This window comes from Chaetodon trifascialis, chromosome 7 (assembly GCF_039877785.1).
Source record: "Chaetodon trifascialis isolate fChaTrf1 chromosome 7, fChaTrf1.hap1, whole genome shotgun sequence".
Lineage (NCBI taxonomy): Eukaryota > Metazoa > Chordata > Actinopteri > Chaetodontiformes > Chaetodontidae > Chaetodon > Chaetodon trifascialis.
In genome coordinates this window covers 2,068,676-2,096,063 of record NC_092062.1, presented here as the reverse complement: position 1 = coordinate 2,096,063, position 27,388 = coordinate 2,068,676, and the positions used below count along the sequence as shown (strand labels likewise).

General features: G+C 39.9%; 2 protein-coding genes across 3 annotated transcripts; both read right to left on the bottom strand.

The window, feature by feature from the left end:
- Positions 1-1,909: 1,909 nt before the first annotated feature.
- LOC139333865 (alpha-N-acetylgalactosaminidase-like) lies at positions 1,910-20,317 on the bottom strand. 2 transcript variants are annotated; one of them, XM_070966545.1, is made up of 9 exons: positions 20,225-20,317; positions 12,202-12,355; positions 7,159-7,299; positions 6,379-6,590; positions 6,158-6,252; positions 3,974-4,135; positions 3,064-3,261; positions 2,694-2,834; positions 1,933-2,344 (listed from the first exon to the last, which is right to left on the bottom strand). In XM_070966545.1, exons 2-9 carry the CDS (start codon positions 12,351-12,353, stop codon positions 2,186-2,188), a joined length of 1,260 nt encoding a protein of 419 aa, XP_070822646.1. In that variant the 5' UTR covers positions 12,354-12,355; positions 20,225-20,317; the 3' UTR covers positions 1,933-2,185. The 2 variants fall into 2 exon arrangements, with proteins under 2 accessions (XP_070822647.1, XP_070822646.1); XM_070966546.1 differs by lacking the exon at positions 20,225-20,317 and having other exon boundaries at positions 1,910-2,344; positions 12,202-12,957.
- A 3,871-nt stretch (positions 20,318-24,188) lies between these two features.
- Positions 24,189-26,621, bottom strand: LOC139334238 (uncharacterized). The gene is made up of 2 exons (XM_070967005.1): positions 26,517-26,621; positions 24,189-25,683 (listed from the first exon to the last, which is right to left on the bottom strand). The coding sequence occupies exons 1-2, from the start codon at positions 26,533-26,535 to the stop codon at positions 24,191-24,193; spliced, it is 1,512 nt and encodes a 503-aa protein (XP_070823106.1). The 5' UTR covers positions 26,536-26,621; the 3' UTR covers positions 24,189-24,190.
- Between the last annotated feature and the right edge of the window lie 767 nt (positions 26,622-27,388).

Genomic DNA, 27,388 nt, shown 5'->3' with positions numbered 1-27,388 from the left:
TTTATTACTCCATTCAAATGATTCATTAATTATGTATTTTATGTACAGTTGCAATCAAAATTCTTCACCCCACATTGCTTTTTAGGCTTACTGGCAAAATGTACAATTTTTCAGCTGTTTGCAAGAAACAAAGTAGACAAGAACAGTTGAAATAGTTTAATAAAACTAATATTACCATGTTTTTTTTATCCAAATTCAACACAAAATGCTACTTTTAATCACTATTGCCATCTCAAAATTATTCAACCCCCTGTCTCAAGCACACCTGATGCAACTAATCAAAATTACCCAACCCCTGTTTCAAGCACACTTAATGCAACTAATCAAGGACTTCATTAGTTTATGTGTGCTTGAGATAGAACACATAAATACCTGGACTGGCTAGTAGTTTGTTGAGATTGACATTTGATTGCATGTTAGAACTATGGCTAAGTCAAAAGAATTGTCCAGAAAGTTCAGAGAAGAGATCATTACCTTGCACACCAAGGAAAAGGGTACAAAAAGATAGCAAAAGCTCTGAGTGTTCCTAGAGATACAGTTGGAAGCATAGATCGCAAGTTCAAAGTTAAAGGAACAGTGGCTACACTACCTGGACGTGGCAGAAAGAGGAAACTATCAGCAGCTGCCATCAGAAGCAAGTGGTCAAAAACCCTTGAGTAACTGCAGAACACCTGCAGCAAGATTTGGGGGCAGCGGGCACTGAGGTTTCAATTTGCACAGTAAGGCGCATACCAGGGACAGACTTTCCATCTGGCATAGCGGGCATTTTCCCGGTGGGCCGACACGTTATTTGGGCCGACAGTCGGCCACTTTTTTTTTATTTTAAATATTGGTCTGACCAGCCCATAATACCAGACAGTTGATCAGCAGCCCGATTGACAATGGGCTGGCCCAATCACATTGTTAAACATCAACCCCTTTCACTTTGGTCCTGCCAGTGTAATGCACTCAGCACAAAAAAAAGTCAGCGCAAGAGTTTGTTCATAACTCCCAACCAGCCCTCAACACACGCTGGTCTGCGGCCCATAGGTTATTTTCTACACTGACACGTGACCCATCTCACCCAATCATATCATGAAACACTTCCCCCCTTTTGTGTCGTAATGTAATCTGTTAGGATCTTCGAAAAATTGAGACAAAATGGAAAGGTGCGAAGAAACTGCAAGACAAGAAGAAGCTGGCTCTTCAAGCCAACAAGGCAAAGCGCACACCCAAGAATATTACTGAACTGGAGGCCATTGCCCATGAGGAATGGGCTAAGATTCCTCAGGAATGTTGTCAGAGGATGGTGTGTGGTTATGCATCACATTTGCAGCAGATCATAACAGCAAAATGGTGCACTACTAAGTATTGAAGATGCTTATCATGAAGGGGTTGAATAATTTTGAGACTGCAATGGTGATTAAAAGTAAAATTTTGTGTTGAATTTGGACCAAAACCCTCCTAATATTAGTTTCATTGAACTACTTAAACAGTACTTGTGTAATTTGTTTATTGCAAACAGCTGAGAAATTGTATATTTTGCCAAAAAGCCTAATATGCATTGGGGGTTGATTGCAGCTGTTTTAAATGAACCATAAACCATTTGACTTCAAAGTTCAAAGTAATGAACAATTTTCATCTCAATGACTTCAAAGTGGTTCAGTGCTTTGCTCCCCTCTTAACTACTTTCGAGGTATATAGTAGTTATCAGATATGAAATGATCTGAAAAAAAAAAAAAAAAGAAAGAAAATAAAGGGATATTGCTTTTTATCTCTGCCTGCCCAGGGGTTACTTTCCTACTATTCATCCACAGATGAAACATAGAGAGATCCTCTGGTTCATATCCCCATTGCTTTTGGCACTAGTAGAATGTACAATATTGTGACAAAATTAAATTCTTCCTGGGACAAACATCGCAAACAAGGACAACATTTAGTTTTTTTTATTTTAAACAAAATGAAAAAGAACACAAAATTAAAGAATGTTATATTTCCGTCAGGAAGACATAAGCGCAAAAGAAAAATCTGTTCAACAATAAGCCAAGATCAAGCTGACAAGGCTGTGTTTGAGCCTGTCAGCACTTTATATTATTCCAAAAATCCCATTTTTAGATCAACATTTTAATCAGCATTTTTGTTCTCTGAAACAGTTCCTTCATAACACAGTATGATGCCCTGGTTTACCTTTGTGGAACGTGAATTTTTAGGCTTTCTTGTGCTGGTAATGGAGTTTGTCAGTCTGTTTTGACGGTTGTTCTGGGGAGACATACCACATGACCACACCTGAGGGATTGATGGAGAGTGTAAACTCTGTGGTGGCATCTAACCCTGTCATCGTCAAGCCAGTAAACACGTCATAGACCTAAAAGCAAGGGAAGAGGATACATACATGTTATACACACACACACGCATACATACTTACATATATGGACCAGAGAATATTTGACATTTTTTCTTCACAAAAGAACCAAAACAGTTACATGTTTACAACTCCAGTACTACTTTAAAAGTAAATAAAAACAGAACACAATAATTTGTAAAAAAAAAAAAAACAAACAAAAAAAAAACTGCATTTACAGACGTTTAAAACATTCAATGCATTGTAGGATTTTCAATTGAGTATATGTCAGAAACAATTAGCAAATTATCACATTCTGCACACATTCATCCAAATATGAATACACAGGCTAACACATAGAGGGTGAATAAACCTCATAGTTGCCAGCATTATAGTTGAGTTTAGCCAGAGAGGTGTGGTAGAGGTAGGGCATGTCTGTCCGTCGACTCAAGAATACGAGGGAGCTGGCTGAATGAGACAGAGGCCTCCAGTGAACCTCAATATGACTCTTCTCCTGTGTAATAACAAACAGACATGCACATGCACACACACACACATACATTCACACAACACATACACAAAATAAAGAAAGAAAATGAAAAAGTTTTTTAAAAACACATCCCTTGATTTTCATAGAGCCAATCTATTCATCCAAATCCCCAATTTCTTCCCTCTTCAACATTTAACATCATTAACACTACTGTATTATTGTGTATACTATTTACTATTTTAATGATGATGACCTGCAGGAGGCGTCTTCCTGGTATGCCCATTCGGTCCTGGTTGATGGCAATAGCCACTTTGTTTTGTAGTATGGCCCTTGCACTGCTGTCCAAGTTTCGAAGGTCATTAGACATAATGAGAGGTGCAGCCATTATCGCCCAGAGAGCCATCTGAGAGCGAGCCTGGTCCACACTGAGACCAAAGTTTCCAATGATGAGCTGAAGAAAGATATCAGAGCTATGTGAGGCATGAATAGACATTTAAAAAATGGGTCATTGGCAATGAATGTATAGTAAGGCACACAAGAGCTGAGAGGTTGATATACACAGTATCATTATGATGTACATAAACTATAATATATTATTATAACATATACTTTTAATTTCATATGCTTGATTATTATAGTCATGTGTCCTTTATTATAGCTGTCATTATTATTATCATTGCTGTGCATTCCTCTTTCTCTCTCTCTATCTCTCCCTCTCTCGACCTCTGTCCACCCCTCCTCCTTTCTACTACTCTACCCATAGGGTTGAGGCAGATGGCTGCCCATCCAGAGCTTGGTTCTGCTTAAGGTTTCTGCCTATTAAGAAGTTTTTCCTCACTGCTGTCACCAAGTGCTTGCTTATAGGGGAATTGTTGGCTGCTTGTACATTAAAGAGTATGGTCCTGACCTGCTGTATGTGGAAAATGTCTGTGTGTGTCATTATTTATCTGTGTGTCATATGACTGTCAAAGTGACTACCCTACCCTGTCAACCAAATACAAAAATGAAGGAAAAAAAAAAAAAACCTTTCACAATGGTTTGGAGCAAATTAACCTTGGGTGTGAATATACCCTGAGAGACAGCAGTTAGAGCTCTGATTACCTGTACTAGCAGTTGTAATGTTTGGAGGTATAGGATCCATAATGAAGACCAATCAATCTTACCATGTCAGGGTCATTCCACCGTCCAGGCCCTGCAACCGGCTGCAGATCGTCCTGGTTGACGGAGAACCACTCAATGATGCCTTGCACACTGTCCCATGAGTCCTGGATATCATGGTAATTCCTCCACAAATGACAAATATCCCCCAGCAGAGAGTAGTTCACCTGGTAGGAGCAGAAACAGAATTTGCCATTCAGAGAGCCATGCCACTGCATAGCTAAAAATCTTATTTTACCTACAATGGCATACAAGGGCCATTGCAGATTAAAAAAATAGTTATGGAGCCTGGGAAGGGGGACGATATTCTGAGAAAAAAATCATTTCAAAGATTAAACTTGCAAATTTATGATAATCTCTGAGATTATATAGTCAGAAATTTATGAGAAAAAACTCAGAAATGCTCTGAGAGCATGTTTGATAAATTTGAAAGTCACAAATACATGAGAATAAACTTTTTGTGAAGGAACCACATGGCAACACTTTAAAGCTGCAGTGGGTAAGATTGAGAAGAAAGCAGACTTAGCCTGAAAATTCCACAACACAAGTTTCACGTCACTCTCCCTCCCTCTCCACTGCACTCATGCCCTGCCTCCAAGCCCCTCCTCCCTGCCACGTCTGCCCTGCTGCCGTGACAACCAGTAACGTTAGCCTTCGCATCGGAAACAAGCTAACTCTGCCTAGCCGCTACATCACAGTCACTAACATACCGTACACACTGCAGAGTGTTACTGTAACAATCACCATATTAGCTTTATGGTTATTTGTTGTCTTAGCCATATGCTATTGTTGGCAGCGGTGGTATGGGCAGTTTCTCCTTTGTGGGTGGCTGTTGCTCTGCCATAGCTTTCACTAGCCTCCTGACGCCATTCAGAGAGCTGTTTGATTTGGCGGCAGCCGGCAGCATGAGCGGAGGGAGGGGGCGGTTCACAGCATGTGTGAGTAGTGACTGACAGATGTCAGACACTCCCTCAGACACTCCTCTGGCTCTGACTGGTTGTTTTGTGTCGGGCGCGGTGGATTCTTGCAAATTCTTCAAATTCTTGCACAGTGGGAGCAGTAAGTGGGACAAATGGAGCTGTGTTTTTTCACAGATTACATGTTTCATGTTCTGCTGTCTGGGCATAGGGACAGTTTTAGCAAATATGACAAAAAATTACTTTTATACAAGTTACCTACTGCAGTTTTAAAAAGTCAGGCTCATTACATCACAGACACCATCACTTGCCTTGTATAAGGCCGAGAATCACCATATTATCATAAGCATTCAGACTCCAAAGAAATTGCTCATAGATGTAACCAGCAATATCCTTGCATCTGTCCATTACATTCCAAATGCACAAAAGTTATCACATCATCCAAATCAGTATGTTGTACTTTTTTGAATAGGCCCAATTCATTGCATTATCTCCTCAAAGTCTGTATGTTTATGATAATATGGTGATTCTGGGCTAAAATCAGGAGTATTTCTTTATTGCTAAATCCCATTGCTGAGTAGATTTTGATTCATCAGTTTCACAGTTTGGAGTGCTAAGAGAAAGTCTATATAATGACGTTATACTAAATTATATGCAACATTCATGGTTTTTGCATTAATCATGTCACTTTGAAAGAAGTATTATAGACTAATACATATTGACAATTAAAGTAGAAAAAACAATGTAATACCTATTTCCTGCCACAAATGCTGAAAAAAAAAGAAAGTCATAAGTTTTTCATAAACCAGTGGTTTTTATAATGCCAGATTTTATGGGATGCTGCAGCCACCTCAGCAGCCCAAAGTCCCATGTCCATGATTAGATCATCAACTGCAGACATAATACATGCCAAAAGGAGGTGTCTGTGGTGTGATGAGGTTAATCCAACCTCCAACCACCATTATTTCTTCTAACTTTATGGGTTTAATCTTGTAAATTCTTTTTTTTTTTCTCTCATACAACCCCCGTCCCTGGCTACATATTTTTTTTCTCACGTACATTGGCTCTAACACCCTGATATGGTTAATGGGTTCGAAAATTAGCAAAAAAAAAAAAAAAAAAAAGTTTTCAATACAAATACACTTGTTTCAAGAAGTTTCAAGTCTCAGTGCAGTGATACATCCAGTCTTGTTTAAGGATATTGGCACAGCTCTGTCCAAATTCCAATCACCCAACAACATGGTTTGACAGTGATGTAGAGATGACACTCACTGTAGGTGGAAGTCCTCCCAAATAGGCAGGCCAACTACAGGAGTAGGCTATAGGTCTGCCTGTAGCATTCAAAGCCTTGGACATCAGAGGATAACCTGTGTGACACAAGAAAACACTTGCTATGGCTAACCAATGATCTCAGGTGGCTTCTTGTACTAAAGAATTTTAGGTTTTCAGGTACATCATTCCATGTATTTTAATAGGCTCGGAGATGCTCTTACCCAGCATTTGTTCCACAGGATTTGAGTAACAGCCATCAAACTTCAGATAATCTACCCCCCAACTAGCAAAAGTCTGGGCATCAATCTCAATTTTATCTAGTGTGGTGCCTGGGAATCCCATACATGTGTGAGTGCCCATGTCTGCATAGATGCCAAGCTTCAGTCCACGGTCATGGATATACCTCGCCAGTTTTGCAATGCCCCCTGGGAACCTGGAGGAAAGCAAGCAAACACTGTTATTTTACAGGAAGCTAACTAAAGCATGAGCCAAGTGTTTCAGTTACACACGCCCCATTTATACATTTAAGATGCATGTCGAGGTACGCACCAACAGACAATAAGAAGGAGGCATTAATCACAAACAACATTTTTATTTAAAACATAATAAAAATATCTGTCAATCACCAAAAACATCACAAAAAGAAGAATCATTTTTGAATAATCTGTGCTGAAACAGTTAAGCGAGATAGCAATTAACCAGTAATACACCGGATCCCAGTCTGAGGGTCGAGACCCATAAAACTGCAGTTTTGCCCATGAGTGAAACTGCCTGGTGAGGATGGACTTGCTAATTAGGTCCACAATGCAAACTCAGAATGGCAGATTATGTTTATTGAAATCTTCGAAAGCAAAACTGTACTTCAAGAGGTCATTAGAATAATTCAAATGAATTCAACTGTCAACAGTCTCTACTGCAGGGCTTTCTAAACAAATGATTGCACAGTAATGTTGACACAACACAGACGTGCTGAATCTACAATGTGAAGGAAGTAGACCTACCTGGAGGGTTCAGGCTGCAGCCTCCCTTGTTCATCTCTCAGCAATGACATCCAGCAGTCATCTATGATTACATACTTGTAGCCCAGCTCCTTCCACCCATCCTCAACCAGCCGGTCAGCCATGTCTTTGAACAGATCTTCCCTGTGAACAGGGTGGACAGAGAAAGAGCGTTTCTCAGCCATGCAGACCTTTTTTATCATTTCAAACTTTTTGTCCAAACCTGGCCTTCCCAATGGGCTTAGGTCATGTAAACACACTCTACACTCTAACATTAATTTCTGCTTACCAGTTTTATGCCATTTTGACAAATTTTCACCACTATACAAATGTGATGTAATCCTCCACATTTTTTACATAAATGAAACTCTTGAATACACTCTGCAACTGGATCCAAATTTAGGTAGCATATGCACATATACACTGCTCAAAAAAATAAAGGGAACACTAAAATAACACATCCTAGATCTGTATGAATGAAATATTCTTATTAAATACTTTGTTCTTTACATAGTTGAATGTGCTGACAACAAAATCACACAAAAATTATCAATGGAAATCAAATTTATTAACCCATGGAGGTCTGGATTTGCAGTCACACTCAAAATTAAAGTGGAAAAACACACTACAGGCTGATCCAACTTTGATGTAATGTCCTTAAAACAAGTCAAAATTAGGCTCAGTAATGTGTGTGGCCTCCACGTGCCTGTATGACCTCCCTACAATGCCTGGGCATGCTCCTGATGAGGTGGCGGATGGTCTCCTGAGGGATCTCCTCCCAGACCTGGACTGAAGCATCTGCCAACTCCTGGACAGTCTGTGGTTCAACGTGGCTTTGGTGGATGGAGCGAGACATGATTTCCCAGATGTTTAGTTTAGTTTATTTAGATCCCCATTAGCTTTTGCCACGCAGCAGCTATTCTTCCTGGGGTCTAAGATGTGCTCCATTGGATTCAGGTCTGGGGAACGGGCAGGCCAGTCCATAGCATCTATGCCTTCGTCTTGCAGGAACTGCTGACACACTCCAGCCACATGAGGTCTAGCATTGTCTTGCATTAGGAGGAACCCAGGGCCAACCGCATCAGCATATCAGGGGTCTGAGGATCTCATCTCGGTACCTAATGGCAGTCAGGCTACCTCTGGCGAGCACATGGGGGGCTGTGCGGCCCCCCAAAGAAATGCCACCCCACACCATTACTGACCCACTGCCAAACCGGTCATGTTGGAGGATGTTGCAGGCAGCAGAACGTTCTCCATGGCGTCTCCAGACTCTGTAACGTCTGTCACATGTGCTCAGTGTGAACCTGCTTTCACCTGTGAAGAGCATAGGGCGCCAGTGGCGAATTTGCCAATCTTGGTGTTCTCTGGCAAATGGTAAACGTCCTGCATGGTGTTGGGCTGTAAGCACCACCTGTGGACGTCGGGCCCTCATACCACCCTCATGCAGCAAACCTTCTTGCCACAGCTTGCATTGATGTGCCATCCTGGATGAGCTGCACTACCTGAGCCACTTGTGTGAGTTGTAGACTCCGTCCCATGCTACCACTAGAGTGAAAGCACCGCCAGCATTCAAAAGTGACCAAAACATCAGCCAGAAAGTATAGGAACCGAGAAGTGGTCTGTGGTCACAACCTGCAGAACCACTCCTTTATTGGGGGTGTCTTGCTAATTGCCTATAATTTCCACCTGTTGTCTATTCCATTTGCACAACAGCATGTGAAATTGATTGTCAATCAGTGTTGCTTCCTAAGTGGACAGTTTGATTTCACAGAAGTGTGACTGACTTGGAGTTACATTGTGTTGTTTAAGTGTTCTCTTTATTTTTTTTTGAGCAGTGTGGTATCACGGCAGAAGATGAGACAGTCTTCTTGTTTGTCTGGAGATGACAAAATAATAGTGATCATAAGAAATTGACTTTATTATTAGATAATGAGTAAATTAATTTGCGATAATGGGATAAACAAACTGAAACCAGCCAGTCTCAGCTTCTGTCCGGCTCCAAGAAATTCTGCTTAATGCAATGGGTTTTCACCGATGGATGGCACCACAGCAAAGTAATAAATCTGTTGTGTTTTTATTGTATTTTTATTCTATTCTATTTTTATAAAGCTGCTATCTCTATTTTATTCATATTTATTTTTATATGTATATATTATATATTCTTGAATATTTTACACCAAGCAAAATTTCATTACTGGTGATGATGTTATATTGTGAGTATAAGTATATGTATATGACAATAAAAGAATCTTGGAAATCTTTTTGACTGTAAATCAGTGGCCATGAGTCTGACATATTTGAAATTTTGCACCCTTCATGCCATTATTCCAAGAGAGGGTTTAGGGATTCTCCAAAAATCTACCAGACTGCCACAGTGTTTGACAGAAAGCACAATTTGTTTGTCACAACTCTGCACTGCAGAAGCAGAAGTATGTAACTCATTGTATGGTTTCTTACTCTGGGTGCAGTCCCCTCTTTTGCTCTGCACTCTGACTGTATTCTCTTTGTCATCTGATTAATTGCTGGACATTGATTGATTTCTACCTCAGTCTGTTATCTTGATAGTGATTAAGCCTTTGGTGTCTTTGCTCAAAATATCAATATCAAATAAAACTGGACAAGTTCCCCCTGGCAGGAAATTTTGAGTGATACAGTGCGCAAACGCTGGGGTGTGTGGCTAGGGCTAGCATATTAGCACAACAACCTGATAGCAAAAGTCAATCCTGTTCATAGGACCTCATTTTAGCATCAGCCACAATGCTAAACTAACATTAGCAAGTCAAATAACACATTAAAAAGATCTCAAACACCATTAGAATGCACTTAAGAATCATTTTAATGTAGGTCAGCATGTTAGCATTAGCATGCTAATCATTAGCATATTAGCACAACAACCTGATATCAAACCATTTCAAACTCACCAGTAATAGGCTCAGCTGTGGCTCATTATCAAGACACTGCACAGCTTGATGTTGAGCTGATCATTTGAATCAGCTGCATAGCTGCAGCTGAATCTACACATGTGTTTGTGTGTGTGTGGCAGAGGAGTGCACAGAGAGGTACTGAGGCTCAGAGGTTGCCACGGCAATTTGAGCTGGTTGCCATTGACGATAGGGGCCCCCCAGGTAGACAGACAGGGGCAGACAAAAATGTGGAGAGGAACAGCCATTTTCTGCCTTTGCAAGTCTCTCTGATTTTTTGAGCACATTATGAGAGACAGAACAAATTTGTCTGAAGACTTGGAAAAAAAATCATGCGTGTAGAGTGTAAATTGTGGCTGGGAGGAGTGTGGAAAGAGAAAAAAATCTGGAGTTTTGTCCGCCCCCCCCCCCCCCCCCCCCATTGGTGACAGAACCCACTCTGACATGAACATTCCGTGCAATACACACCCATTATAATCTCCAGCGGTCGCCATGGTGATGGGTCCTTTTGGCTCTGTGAGCGTCTGAGAAACGTCTGAATTTGGCCTCGTGACCCCTCAAACAAACGCTTCTCACGCAAACAACAAAACTCCTATTGCCGGAATTTCTTCACCATCAAAGCTACAAGGCTTTGCTGTACACGCTGATCAGTTTATTTTTTTTGCTGGGGTCAAAAATGTGGATTTTAGAGCGAGTTAAAAAATGGTTGGCTTCTGTCTCTCCTGTTTTTGATTTGTATTGGACCTTATGGGCCAGGTCAGAGTTACTCTCTTCGCTCAGAGGTTCAGAAGTCAAACATCATAAGTCCTATTGTTCAGCCAGGCACATTGTGAGAATCAGCACAAGTGGCACTACAACCTTGGCAAATTTCAAATGCATAGAGTGAAATTTGTGGTTTGGAGGAGCGTGGAAAGAAAAAAATTCAGACACTTTTCAGAGCGTCTCTCCACTCTGGCAGTTGGTCTCCTCCACTCTAGCCTAAACATTCCGTGCAATACACACCCATTATAATTTCAAAATTTCTCCCAAAACGATCATGGTCATTGATCAGCGATTGATCAAAAACTATACAACCTATCAAAACGTGGAATAATACACCAATAGGCAAGACTGTCTAAGTTTTAAAGTTGGAATGGCGTCTCTAGATGAACATATGCCGGAGCAGTAGGCAGTAGAAAAAGTCCAATGATTTGTTCGTTTTTTTTTTACCTCCTCCCATTCATTTCTTATGGGAAATTTTCGTATTCTGTAGAGAAAAATAATAGCACACCGATCCCGATCAAGACGCATGTTTTGATATATATATATATATATATATATATATATATATATATATATATATATATATATATATATATATATATATATATATATATATATATATATATCGCCTGGGTGCTCTCAAAACTGTAGGACTAGCAGCGAATCGAAATTTGACACGGTAGAAGAATAATAAGAAAAAACACCCAGTATAACAATAGGGCTCGGGGCGAAGCTGTAGGGGCAATAGGCCTCAGTGCGATTGCCCCGTGGCCCTAATAATAAAGAAGAACAAACACGCAGAAGAACAAGAGTGTTCAGTGCTTTGCACTACGGCTATTTCATAGCTGTAGGGGCAATAGGCCTCAGGGTGATTGCCCCGTGAACCCTAAAAAGAAAAAACACGCAGTATAACAATAGCTGTAGGGGCATAGGGCTCAGTGCGATTGCCCCGTGGCCCTAATAATAAATAGTGAGAAGCGCAAGTGCAACCTTCCAGCTCGCCCACTAATAAGAAGAAGTAGAAGAAGAAGAAGAAACATGCAGAAGAACAAGAGTCTTCAGTGCTCAGCACTGTATCACTAATAATAATAAAAAGAAAAAACAGTATAACAGTAGGGCTATTTCATAGCTGTAGGGGCAATAGGCCTCAGGGCAATTGCCCCGTGGCCCTAATAATAATAATAAATAAGAAGAAGAAACACGCAGAAGAACAAGAGTGTTCAGTGCTCAGCACTGTATCACTAATAATAAAGAAGAAGAACATGCAGAAGAACAAGAGTGTTCAGTGCTCAGCACTGTATCACTAATAACATAAAAAAAAATCAGGTAAGCTAAATCACAGAAATTCAGCAATTAATCATACCTGATGCAGTTCTCTGGGTCATCTTTACAGTCAATGTCACAGCGGAAGCGTTCCCAGGCCATCCATCCCATAGGTGGGGTCCTCAGCAATCCGTTGTCTAGGGCCACAGTCAGAGAGATGAGGGCAAAGAGAGTTGTTGCTAAGGGCCCCATTCCTAAAAGAAGAAATGTCCAAATTAAACATTTACTTAACATTTGCTCACACACAGGCAAATATACAGAATGTTTTTTGATAAATTTATGTTTAACTGATTCACATTTGTGTGTACTATGAAGAATGTTGTAAACTGACAATTCAATCGTCTTCATTTCTTACTCAACAAGTGATATTTAAGCTACTTTCATGAGTTAGACATCAACTGACACTGCTTTTGGCATTTTACTCCTCCTAGTTCACTACTACTTCTGCTCAGTGCTCTGCTCAGTGTTGTATATAAACTAACAATTCAACTGCCTGAACATATTAAGTGAAACTATGTCCAAACTACTGAACTTGATCCAGACAATTCTGTTATGTTGTCTGGGAAAACGGAAAAGATGCTACATGTGCTTAGGTGCAAAACACACAGCAAAATTTTGTTAATGGTGCTAAAGGTGTTTCCTGTGCCTTGTTTATTACCATTATCACTCAGTTTGTGATCAGAGTGAATCTATGACAGATTCTGACAGCAGCAGTACCAATGCTGAGATGTCCTCTGTGTCCAGCACGGTGAAACTGAAAGCTAATGTCCACAACACCATGCTTCTTCAGACTGTTAAAGCATGGCCAAGGAGGGAGAAAAAACATTCACCATCTGTTAAATTGCTGCAGCCAGAGAACCTTCATGAGGGTGTAGTGAAAGCACTTGCCTGACCAGTAGTAAGGCACTAGACACTGCATCCCCACAGAGATGCACTACTCCTGTAACAGCACGTTGTGAAAGTATCACTGGAAAATATATGCATAATAATATATGCCCCCAATAAAAGGACAACAAGGAGAACAAACAAGGAAACAATCCAAAACAGAAAAAAACAGAAAAAAAAAATATATATATATATATATATATATATATATATATAAACAGAAAAAAAAAATAAATAAAAAAAAAAAAAAAATATATATATATATATATATATATAGGGGCAACAAAACTCAAAGACAGATAGATGCATAAAAATAAATAAATAATAAATAAATGACAGCAGTAGGGCAACATACAGCCTTCAACATTTCTCCAAAAAAGAGAGCAGAGGGAACCAAAATTCATGGAATAGATGACCATTATTGTATTTTTTCAAAGTTAGTTTTTCTAAGGGTAAGAATGCTGACAATTGATCAAGGAAAATCTTAAAAGATGGAGGGGAATCATTCTTCCAGAATAAAAGTATACATTTCTTTGCAAAATAAGTAACCAGAATTAATATCCTGCATTTTTTGTTATCTAACTGTAAATTTATATGTGTTATTTAGTAAATATAAACTCCTGTTTAGCTCAAATTTTATGTTCAAAACTGATTGTGTGAGGGAATGGATTGAGTTCCAATAACTTTTTAAAAGATCACATTCCCAGAACATATGCATGAATGATCCCTCCATCTTTTTACATCTGGGACACTTTGGTAAAATATCCTTTGATATTTTATGCATTTTTATTATTTATTTAGTTAAGTAGGATGAATTTGAAATTAGCTTCCTTAATTTTATAACTTGTGAATGGGAAATGTATTCTTTCACAGATATTTAACCAGGCATTGTCTTCTAGATTTCTTTCCAACTCCTTCTCCCAAATATTTTTTAATAATAGGAAAGACGATTGGCCTTCTCTTGATAAAATATTATAAAATTTGCTAATTTTTCCTTTAATTGTGTTTGAAGATAACAGATTGTCTTCAACTTCAGATAATCCAAGCCGTAATTTCTTTTCTTTAATAAGTGAATGAGTAATGCTCCGAATTTGTAAATATTTTAAAAAATGTTTGTTGGGAATGTTATATTCTGATCTTACATCAATAAAGGATTTCAACTGCATGTTCAAATTTAACAAGTCTTTGAATTGTGTTACACCCGAATTTATCCATTGACCCACATTAACCATTGTAATTTGAGTATTCAAGTCTGGATTCTGAAAAATCGGAGAATAAATAGAGGTACATGATATGATTCCACTTTTTTTTCTACAGTCTCTCCAAGTTTGCAGTGTATTAAAAACAGAGAAGCATTTGTCCATGTTTTTATCTTTTCGAAGTGATTAATGAATAGTAAGGAGATGAGAGGCAGAGGTTCAAATGGTTTTGCTTCCATCTGAAACCACAGGGACTCATATCGTTCCATTGACCATGATATCATGTTCCTTAATTGAGCTGCCCAAAAATAATATTGAAGGTTAGGCAAACCAAGATTCCATAGAAACCATAGATTCTGGCTTCATGAGCGTCTTTAAACTGATCCGAGGTTTTTTATTATTCCAAATAAATCTTGAGAGGGAACTGTTTATTGATTTGAAAAACTCCACAGATAAAAAACATGGAAGCATCTGGAAAAGAAAATTAAACCTAGGAAGAACATTCAATTTAATTCCATTTATTCTCCCTAAAAGTGACAATGGCAGGGAAGACCATTTTAACGATGGGAGAGTTGGCAAAGAAATTTTTATACAAGATAAAATGTTCTGCCATTTCAGATGTAAGGTACTATCAAATTACAGTTTTTGCCCTTTGTTTGAACACTTATTGCAACTTGGCTCACTGGGCTCTATTTTCAATTCTGCGGCCGGTGCGGCACAGTCACGCCGCAAAGTCAGGTCCGCTTCGCCGATGGGGCGTGGCGGCACAGATTTTGGTATTTTCATGCACTGTGCCGCCGGCGAAAGTCCTCGCCCTTCTCATCTCAATCCCACCCAGCGGCGCAACTCGGAAGGAGGGAGGGGAGAAGGCGTGGAGTGGGTTTGACACAGCCGAGTCCAATCTTCATCAATCACACCAGCTCCTTGCCTCAACTTTAAAAACGCCGCTGGCTAGGCGCATGGCAAGTTTCGAGGATGACTGAGCCCGCGCAGGAAACTGTCTGACGCCCAAACTTCTCCCAGGAGGAGACTGACGTCCTGGTCCAGGAGGTTCAGGCTCAGCCTCGCAAAATTTATTTCAATACTGTCTATCTGTTTAGTGTAAAAAATTATTGATCGTCAGATGTTTTTTGAACTGATGTAACCGCAAATACTCACTTAATGACAAAGCTGGGCGGCAAGGCGCTCCCTCCTCTCCCGTGCGCTCTGCTGCTCTCCCAGTTGACATGGCACATGCAGTTCGGCCTCTCTCTTTCTTAAGTCCCCTAATGTGTCCTCCGTGAGTTCATAGTGACATCCACGTCGTACAGCCATGTTGTGTAAAACGCAACATGCCACGAAGAATGCACCGACACTCTGAGGGCTGAATGTTAATGAACCACCTGTCCAGTCCAGACATTTAAAACACATTTTGAGAACCCCATATGTGTGTTCGATGACTGACCGAGCACTGCTGAAAACACTGTTAAAACCACGCTGCCGTCTTGTTGATGGTGTGATATATGGCGTCATCAACCACATTTTCAGTGGATTGCCGTTATCACCTAGTAGCCACCCATCCAGAGGGGTGTCCCCCTGAAAGACTGTAGGGATGCTAGAATTCGCCACGATGAACGATGAACATGTGCAGACCCGGGGAAATTGGCATGCATATTTGTCACCAGGCAATTTGAGTCACAGATCACCAGACATCTCTGTTTCACCTGTGTACATTCGGTCAGGTTGAATAACGTGCTTGCGATGTGGTCAGATGAGATACTGATCAAAATATAGAAATATAGGTCTGACTGTATGTGCTGACTCAGATAGTTGCATTGAATTGCGGCTGTTGATAATTATTGATCGCAGTGAAATGCCAGACACTGTGGAAACCTGCCTGTGAGGTATTGGTGACGTGAGCGCACGACTCCACTGGTGCGCCGCTGGCGCACAGAGTTGACCAGGTCTGGGGTGGCAAGCTTCCAGTGCACTTTTATGCCGCCGGCGTGGACCAAAATGGAACGAAAATCCAAATCCACCAGCTGATTATGCCGACACCTCCCACTACTGCGCCGCAACGCCCATCCTGGCGTACCTCTGTGCGCCTCGGTTTACCAAAACACCAAGTGCGCTGTGCACCTGCCTGCGCTGCACGAAAATACCACTGTGCGGGTTGCACACCCTGCACCACGCCGGCGGCAGAATTGAAAATAGAGCCCACTGTGTCAAAACTCTACACACAAGCAAACAGACACAACACTGGGAGATAAAGCATTCACATCTATGTCAAACTGAAACTCTGCTCTCAAAACCTAACAATCCTGTCAAAATGTCACTGATGACAAAATGACACACACTTGCTTCAGATGAATACACTTTCAGATTAGCAGCAACACACTGGTGTACTTAATATAAAACATTGTACTGTTTTTATTCAGTTTCTCAAAGCATTCTGTGAAGATCAATGCAACACTGTTTGTTACACAGTTTTTGTTATGTTTTTTCCCAACAAAAATTTTTACAACAACCAAAAATGAAAAGTATTGTAATAGAATTACTGTAAGGTTACAAATTAGATCAACTCAATACAGTACATTACAGTACAGTACTATACTTAACAGTACAGTTCATACAGTAAAGAGAAAATAAAACAAAAATAACCCTTACCCTAATAATGCTTACACGATTTATGTTGATAAATACTTGCCTATCTGCAAGTAGCTGGTGGAGACCGAATGCATTGTTTGCTCTGACTATTTCTACAATGGTAAGTTCCTGCTGTTGGGTGAACAGGCATTGCTGTCCACCCCCAGAAGGTCTTCTAGCCATTCTGTAGGGAAATGCAACCAAGAATTGTTATTGGTTTGCTTTTTTACAGTAATGTATATACTGTACTTTGCTGTATAGTACCATACCATACCAAGTTCCATACACAGTACTAAAATATCTCAATATAAATCACTGCATGTTTCACAAAACTTTATTGTATTTACAGTACTGTACTGAATACTGTACACAGTACTGTAACATCTCAATGGTGCAGTATTATGTACTGTAGCAGAACCGGCCTCCAAATGACCTCTTTCTTTCCCTCCTTTTCTGGTGATACTCAAGGGAAATGGAGGTGTAAACCCGCCAACTGATTGAATTATAGACCATCTGGTTTACCTATAATGCAATCTGATTTCAAAGAGAGACAGGAAGTCTGGCTCAGTAAACTACTTTGCTAACACACTGAAGAAAGAGAGCCAAAAGGTCAACGCCTATCTCCTAACCAGGATGTCCCACTCAATGCTAATTACTCCCCCAATAGCCCCAAGGACTCAATACAACAAAGCTGCCTGAAGAGACAAATGGCATGCCTCAGAGGAATCCACAAACATCAGCAAATGCTGATGGGTTGTAAACCGGACATTCATTGAAGCAACCGGTGATATATGTTTGTGTGCTTTTTCTCAATACTCCAGGATAACTTAACTCTTCATGTTTCCAACTTGCAGGACTCGTCGTACACATAATATTGATGTTTTTCCAGTATCTCTGACCTGAAGTATGACCAAGTTGTGATTTTAATGGTTTTATAAAAGTTTGTCTGAATTGTCACCACAAAACCATACTGCCATCCAGAAGTTCCTAACCGTCAGATTGAATATGCTTGACTTGACACATTTATCGATAAGTAACCGTAATGATGATAATCATCTTGGCAAATATAGTCTGCCTTTCTTTATTTCTTTATTCTTTATTTTTTAATTTTTTGGTATTAGTTATACATTGAGTAATTATACATGTTGGGATGAAACTGTACCAGGATTATCATTTAATGTTGCCACCCAACCATAGTAAGCGTCTAATGCATGCTGTGAACAATGTTGGAATGTCATTGAAAATTTGTCATTGAAATTATATGTGATTGACCATAGTGAAAAGCAGATGAGCCCCTCGTATGAATCATTGATTTGTTCAGCTCCTTGAGGCGATTGCGCGTCACAAAGCGTCTCACATGTTCAACGACCTGCCCATTAGACACGCCCCTGGAGCGAGATTTAAATGTCTGCAGCCGCAGCATGAATTTAGGGCGCGCTACTCAGTCTTGTCAAGTTATGTTCTAGTTTAGTGCGCGTTACTCAGTCTTGTCTTAAGTTATGTTACGTTATGTCTTAGTTTTGTTTGTTACTTCTTAGTTGTCTTAGTCTTGTACAGTCGTTTTGCTCTTTAAGTTTTTCCCGTCTTCGAGCTACTCTAAAGCCATGCCGAGTAGCGTGATTTAATTTTCCGAAGACGTGTTTCTATAGTTTGCCGTAAACCTTCCTTTTAGTCAAATAATAATAATTTTGTAGACCCTCTTCGATCGGCCATCGAAGAGACTATCAATTTTGTTACTATCAGTCTAAAATAATTCTTCACAGACTCAACCGAACCAAAACCCTGCAGCCAGCTGTTGATCCTTGGTCCGACTAACGACCCTCCGGAGCCGTCCCTTATCTGTAACCGACACCTCAGAACCAGTTCCAGAGACGTCACCGTCCAACATCAGCTCGTCACCTTGGTGCGCTTGGCCTTCACCAGACCACTGAGCAGATCAAGCCACGGACGACTATCTGGGCATCTTCAAGTTAGTTTGGAGCAGAATACACCGGGACGACATCAGTCAAGTAGGCATGCTAAGCGGGTTTGAATAAGAGTTGGTCCGTGAGGTTAAGATACTGCTAATTTATCCAAATTCTCTCGACTGCTCGTTTAATCCCTTCACTTTACGTTCGCGTCCCCATTATTCCCTTTACAACTACTTCTCACTATCGCCAAACTTGTTTTACCATTGCTTTGCCATAAGTTTCTTTTGTGTTCTGTCATATCACGTCATATCTTCTGTTGTATTATTCATAATATATCACCCATTATCCATAATTCTGCTTAATAAATTCTATTTTGATTTAAGTCCTGGTTAGACGGTGTCCTTTTAAGCTGAATATATACGATCCCTGTATCCAGAGTTTACGCTTCAGATTATCAGACTGGTTTACCGTTAGTTCATTCGTTAGTATTTTATCAGCCTTATAGCAGTTAATTTCTGCAGTCCTTCTTAGCTGAGGAATTTGGTGCCCCGTTATTTCATCAACGAATGCAACCTCAAATTAAGGTAGTTCCCCTACACACTACAGTATTATACTGTACTGTATGTTTCACAGAACTTTCAATTTTTGTTGCAAAAGGAGTGTTAGCCAACTATTGCTTAGCTGAGGCCGTTTTGTCCATGTGTCAAGCAATGCTTAAGTCAGTAGAGGGAAATCACCTGGACCTAGATCCCCAAAACTGGTAGGAGGGGGTGTAAGATCTATTCTTATCTGAAAGTGAAGTGCAGGATCTTGTTAGAAAATTCTGAGCCTCTCAAACTGATGCAAAGGTTCACAGTAGAAGTAGCAGAAGCAGTCTGCTAAAATGTTAATGTTTTCAGTAGGGTCCAGAGATAAAAATGCCCTTTCCAGTGGACTCTAGAGCATTGAAAATATGTGAAAAATCCAGTTTCAATATTTAAGATTGTCGACATGGGATGCCATTGGTGTCAGCGTGAATGACAACTGTACTTACAAAGTTAGCAGTTTGGGGATAACATCAGTTACCTCAGCCATTGCACAAAATCTCCTCATGTAAACAAAGGAGAATGCACGCATACTGCAATGCATACTTCAATGCAAACAGAGCTCTATATAGAGACCAAAAGAGATTAAAATACTTTATTAGCAGTTCTTTAATAAGATGAGCCTCACTCCCATTACCATATACCACCCCCCATATGTTTTGTGTTCTTAATATTGCATGAGTTATGTATAATACTGTATCTCGGCAAGAAAAAAAAACACTTGAGCTGCTGACATCCTGTTTACACAATTACACACATGCACATACACCATAGTAATACTCAGATAATGTCTTTTCAAGATTTTCTCAAAACATTACTGAAAAACAGTTGTGAAAATTGTTAAAATGACAGTCTCTTACCCTTTTACTCGAAGCTTCAGCTTCTCTTCTCTCTTCTTCCTGGATTTTTCCCTGAGCTGCAATGCCTCTTCCTGGTAAGGTAAGCTGAGTGTCATATGACTGCTCTGTGTCACGTGATAAAGCAGGAAATGAGTTGAAGAGACAGAGAGGGTGATATATTTTGGTGCATATTATTTGCATTTTCAGACTTTTGTAGTTTTTATTTATTTGTACTATTTCTGCTTTACATAATATCAGTGGTCTCCAAGGGACAGCTCATATAAGATATGAACACATAATGATCACTATGTCCATGCTTTCAAGGATCAGTACATTTGTTTGCTGTTGTATTTGCTCCAATAAATAGTGAAACCCCGAAATGAGAAATAGTTATGTTGAGAACGGTTCAAGAGAAATTTTTCAGTGACCCATATTTCATTTTCTCCTTTGTAAAATGGGGCTAGGGAAACTGGCAATTCCTTTGTATATTACAGTTGGAGTTTTGCCACATTCTGTCACATCCTGCTTATCACATGTACGTGATACAGCCATGAATGTACTACCCACTATTCCCATACATGTTTCCTGAGGGTGCCTGAGAGGAACTGAACTTTCATAGCTCATTCCTCAAGCTGAAAATTGTCATACTTACTGGTTTTGTGTTGGACGAAGCTAGTAAGGTTAGTAAGAATTGATATGTAATACTGCATCAATCGTGTTTTAGAATCAGAATCTGAACTGTTTGATGACAGTCAGTTGGTTATTTTGTTAATGTCGATTAAATTCCATCAAAGTACCCACAGTGCTGATGTGGCACACTGGCACAGTTTTGAGAGTTAAACTTTTAAATAAATTCTGCTTAAAAATGTATATATTTTTTTAATCTCAATTGTTGCTGTTCTCAGTGTTTTGAGATCATCTATCATTGTACTTTGAGGAATAATGTGTTTTCGAATAAATGTAATATGGTTGTGCAGTATCCAGTTTTTGATACCATTTAACCTTCCCCAAATGTGCCCACAACATATGGTATCACCAGCTGATTAGAAATCACAAAGGAGAACTTTGAGGTGGCTGCCAATTGTTGCAGTGTCATTTCTTGCCATCGGGTGGCTACAGTGCATATCAACTGTGATTTTCCATCTTATGTTACGTTAAGGTTTTTAACAGGTTTTTATGTTCATTTCATGTCTATTTTTATGTGGAACTGGCAGTGTATGCAATTTCTTTGTTGTAAAGCATTTTGAGCTGCATTTCCCATTTGAAAGGTGCTATACAAATCAGGCCTATTACTATTATTATTATTATTTTCACACAACAACATAAATGTGATACATGTTCCCATTTGTATTGTTTAAGCAACCTCAGAAACACAATGGCAGATGTTGACAGAATTAACAACATCAATTAGCAACAAATCTAAAACTTCAGTACAATTCAGCAGGTAAATAAAGAAGAGTGCAAGGACATGACATTAATTTTCAGGCATCTGTCAACCAATGAAATGAAATTAACAACAACAGTAGTCTATGCCTACAATCCAGTACAAATAAATCAAAAGCACAACCTATACCCTCTAGTAGGCTTATCAAATAATAACAAAATAGTGCTAATGAAATAGGGAGAAAAGACTAGATGAGATTAGATTAGATTCAACTTAATTGTCATCGAGTGCACAGAGACAACGAAATGCAGTTTAGCATCTAACCAGAAGTGCAAATAGTCATAATATCCGAAATACATACAGGTAGTGCAAATGGCATAGGGAATAAACAGTTGAGGCAGGTGCAGGCAGTGCTAATGTAATTTCTATGAAACTATAAAACAAGTGCAACAGGTAGTAAGTGGCAGTGCAATTAAAAAGGAAAAAGTATAAGTGAACAGATGAGGTATTTAGTGTATATAAAATTTAAGGAAAGTGTGTCTATTAGGCTATTCCCAAAGCCTATTCTAGGTTGGGGGTTTTTTGCCAGAAAAAGAAGCACACTTACTTTTTTAGGCTTATTAGGGCACGTAATGGACTTACAACTTCACCTGCGGTGCTGAACACCTGCTCTGATGGTATTTCCAGAGCACCCTCAACATCAATGGAAAGTGGAAGCTGAATCTATTTTTTCTAATTCTCCCTTTTGAGGAGAAGTGGTTAAGTGACACACGATGATGATCACTTCTTAACAGTTACGTTTTTTTGTTTTTTTTGACACATTATTTTTTTTGACACATTACATTGTTTACAGATGTTCTGTAATCACTTTCCAAGAATCTTCAACCACACAACGACTTCTGGACAAATGCTTTTATTGTGTTTGTTATATATATATATGTGGACATTGCATACAGATTTTTTTCATGATGGTAGTGAAACCACTGCTGTTGTAATTTTCAAATAGCTTGGGATACTGTATCACCGCATTATCCTTTAAAAAAATTGACTGACAGGAACTTTCCACTTTCAGGAGATATAGTGAAAACAGCCTCGTGTCAAACTGCACATTGTATCATTCTGCACAGTGAACCTCAGCAAAGCTCAAACATTTAGCTGTAGGAAAAAGAAAACAAAATTCAATAGAGGGTGACTTTAAATTTATAGAGAAATACTTACAAGTTTGCACTCTACAGTTGTATTATGTGGGGACTGAAAAAAACTAACAAATTTAAAACACATTAGACAGTACCTGCAGATACTTTATAAGGATCAGGAACAGTAGCACAACAACATGAAACAAAGCAAAAAAAAAAAAACTTCCCTTCCATTCTGACTTTGCAACTTGAACCTCAATATACTTCAAACAGTGGTTCTGACTTTGGTACTGCCTCTGTCCTCAAATCAAGCGGACAAGTGTGAGTTCCTTTAATAGGTGGCATTTTTCATTAACTAATAGAATTCATTGGCTAACAAAAAGTAAACAAGCTTGAAAAAGAATAAAACAATTTATTTCTTCTTGTTCAGACATTTTTGTTCTCTGTTGTCATATTATGTTGTCAAGATATATTGTCTGCTTCAATATAAAAACATTCAATATTTCCAAAATTAGTTTTTCATACTAATTTTTCATGTATCACACATTTCCATCCTGGTGTCCTTTGTTCTCTTTTTCTTTCTTTTGAGCTGATTCTAATTAAGCATCATCAGCTGCTCCACTTTAGATACAATACCACATCTGGTTAGCATGGGTGAGATCGCACAGTTAAATTTAGTTGGCTTTAGAACTACATTTGTGAAGAACTAGCAAAAGCTCTTCACAAAATGAAGGGTACAATGGACAAAATATAGTAGAATATGAATCAGGTCAAAATGGCTGTTAAACTTTAAAGAGTATGTCTGGTGTTATTCAATATTTTTGTTTTCGTCAACAAATCTTGTTTGTTTACCTTGTTTGGAGCACTCAGCTACAAGCACATTGGCTCTAACTGAATATGTAAATCTTTAAAAACTAATCACAAATACATAGTTTCTTTCAAAAATGTCAAGTGATTTTTGAAAACAGCAAAATGTTTGGACTGAGCAGTTGCATTATTTTGTAGCACTGGAGGAAATAGCACATCTGTTGGGCACTGTTACCAGTGGTGGATTAGTCAACACTGTATGTTCTAGTGAATATGTGATTCAGCAGGGCGATGCATGTGGGATTGAGTAAGAAAAAAAAAACTGTAGTGTGTGTGCATTTGTGGTAATGATGTAATAACATGTCAATGAAATAGTGAGTGGCTCACTGATGTGTTTTTGAACAATGGAGCTCTATGGCACACAGGAATAAGACATAGTTGGCTTTGATGCACACACAACACTGTTAGTAGGACATATGCATTGTTGGTTTTGGTCTGTCCATGGGCTTTGTTGACTATGAGAAAAGCATAGAATATCACCTCACATATCCTTTGAAGTAGAGTCACCCAAAACAGATAATAAGTATGACAAACTAGCAACTCATAGGGCACTGACAACATTCTTCACAATTGCCCTATGGGATCTTAGCATGTTTTGTGTTAAAATGGATTGGTCATAGCGAAGACATAGGCCACTGGCACCTGCAGTCCAATGTTGACAATATGCCATTTTCCAATCCCCATTGCTCCTATAACCAACCCTGCTATTGTTCCTAAAGTTCCTGGCCATGAGGACCACATTCCAGCCACAGCTGCAGCTGCACCCACAGCCACCCCTGCTGTTCCCACCACCCCCAGAAGTGCCCCAGCCCCTCCCCCTTCTCCCAACACCGGGGATAAAACCTCTACTCCAGCCAACAAACCCAGTGCCAGTAAAGCTGCCCCTGCTATGATTTTAACCTCTCCACCTACTCCCCTCACCAGTGCCCCCCCCACTGTAGCCCCCAAACCCATTTCACACAGTTTTGCTACAAAGAAAGCTGCGTTCAAAGCTTCCAGAGAGGATTGGTCATTCATAAGAGCACTGATGTTTTCTCTGGACTGACTCTGTCCTGCTGCTCTCATCTTCATGGCAGTTGTTACAACCACCTGCCCAGCATGTAGGCTGAGCATTGCAATGACAAAGGTTGCAAGCATTCCCATGCATCCAACAAACATCCAGAATTTAAAGTCATAAGATTTCAGAAGCAAATAGGCTATGAATGTAACCAAAGTCAGAAGTACTATAAACACAGACTGGTGGCCTCCATAACCAAACTCCCCAAATCCTGATGTTACTATGGCGACCACTGTCATTGGTATCCCTGAGAAAGCCAAGAAGTCCACATGTTTGACCATCATAGTGTTAATCCAGTCTTGGATGTTTCTTTGCTCCATCTCTGCCTCTTCATTCTCCATCTTCTTCCTCTCCATCTTCTCTCTCTGCCTTCGCTCATTGACCCATGTTGTCCTGGGCTCCATCCCGCCGGTGTTGACTCCCCTCTCCAGCATCAGGATCCTCTGCTCTATCTGCACAGACACTCTCTGTCTCTGCTGCAACTCTGTAATCTCAATCTGTTTCCTCTTCCTGGCCCAGTCTATGGATCCCAGACTGCAACAGGCCTCTCCCTGCTTCCAGAGGAGCTTAAATACAAAGTGCAGGGGTGGTTTGAGCACAGTGAACACACTCAGTGCCCACAGAAGGCCCGTCATGGTGTAATTCTTCACAATCCATTCAATGGCGATCCCGAGTGTGGCTCCACTAAGAGTGGTCCCAAAAGCCCCAGCAAGTCCTGCCGATGCCCACAAGCCAACAGAGTCTGTGTAGGCACTACAGCTCCTCGTGGCCACAAACACTGAAGCTACTGCTGCTGCCAGAATCACACCAGCTACAATAGAGGTCATCACCATGGTCAGTGCTGTGGCTCCAATAAGGGTCCCCAGCCCTAGAGCACCCACTATCCTGACCTCCTCTATCACTGGTTTTAGTGGACCAGCTGCAGTCATCACTGACAGAGTCTTGTCCACTGGATCCTCTGTGGATCCCAGTATGCAACCAGCCACTGCTCCCAGTGCAAACCCCACAACCGCCTCCATTAATGGGCTGCTGGCTCCTGAAACATGACAAGAACAAAACTGTTAACCGGTGAAGACATGTCATTAATGTGATGTTTGTGGGGGTTCCCTAACTTTCATCTTTGTTACTTGGTTTCTTTTTCCAAGGTTCTCTGATCTCTGATTTAGATTTTTCATTGAGTTTTAACTTGATGGATATTTTTAATAAGTTCTTTGGCACCGTGTATTGTTTAATAGTAGCTTTTTTTTACCTGCCCACTGTATTTATATAAAGACATATATGATCAATAATAATGAGTCATTGACTTTTGCATAATCAAGTGCTTACCAGGACTCTACCAGGACCATGGAATGTAAAACCTTTCAATGAGCGGTCAAACAGCAGAATTCTTATTTCTTCATTAAGATATACCAGTTAGTGACTTTAAAAACTTTAATGCTGTGTAAATGAGTAAAGTCTCCTTGCGTCTGCAATGCATGACAGGCCTGCAGTCAGTGATCTCAGCAGACTGGTTGAACAGGTTTAAGCACAAGAAACACTTGCTGCCATGATTACTATGTGCTCAGTCTGCATTTGCCTTTTACGCTTGGTGACATTAAACTGGGATATTAAAAATAGAAAAAAAGGAACAATACACAAAGTAAAGGCCAGAATAGTTTTCATACTATTATTGTAACCCTCCAAAGTCAATAAGAAGTATATTTAATATGTAGAAAATGAATGCACTGAAAGCATAATCACAAAAAGAATCACTGTTACACAGCTTATTCTATGTTAAGTTTACGCAAGCAAAGCAGGCAACCATACATTTTAACTTTCAGTTATTAACATAATGATGAATGAAAATGCAGATTTAGAAATTGTCTTTACCCAGTATAGCCCGTGCCATGTTCTAAGATGGGTAGTAGACTGAAGAATCCTTTTCCCTTGGAGCTGTGTCAGGCTTCCTCCTGACCTGTTTCCTAGGAGAATTGACAGCACCCTGCAAGTCATAAAATTTGGTTGAAAGTGTTTCTTTTTTCCTGATTATATCACAGCAGCCCATACAGGACACACCCACTACCGGTTTGTTCTTTCTGTATCTTCTCCCTGGGTGATCCTGTCCTAATCTTCAGGATCTCAGCACCACACTGGTTTTAAGTGTCACATGTGAAGCAGCATTCCTGTACTGCCATGCTATCTGTCATCTGCCGCCTCCTCCTCCTCTCCCATCTACCCCATCCTGCCCTTCATCCCCTTACACCACCTTCTCTGGGAACTGGTACTGAATATACTGAGTGATTTCATCATATTATGTCCTGTCATATATTCTGGTATTTCAGTTGAAAAGGTAATGGACTGCACACTAACTTCAATCAGAGTGCAAACTTCCACAAAAGGCTGCACAATTATTCTCCTATTTGTTATTTTTGGGGGGTTTGAATAGAAATTATATCTTAAAAGTTTTTATCTGTAGTAATGGACAAACAAAAGATTATACTTATATTTGGAGAATAAAATATGTGCATACAACATCTCAATCTGTTTGAAATTGCGTGTTTAACAGTGGGGCTGCACAGTGGCGCAAGCAGGTAGTGCGCGTGCCTCACAGCAAGAAGGTTGCTGGTTTGATCCCCGGGCGGGGCCCTTCTGTGTGAAGTTTGCATGTTCTTCCCGTGCATGTGTGGGTTCTCTCCGGACACTCCGGCTTCCTCCTACAGACCAAAAACATGCTCATTAGGTTGATTGGTGACTCTAAATTG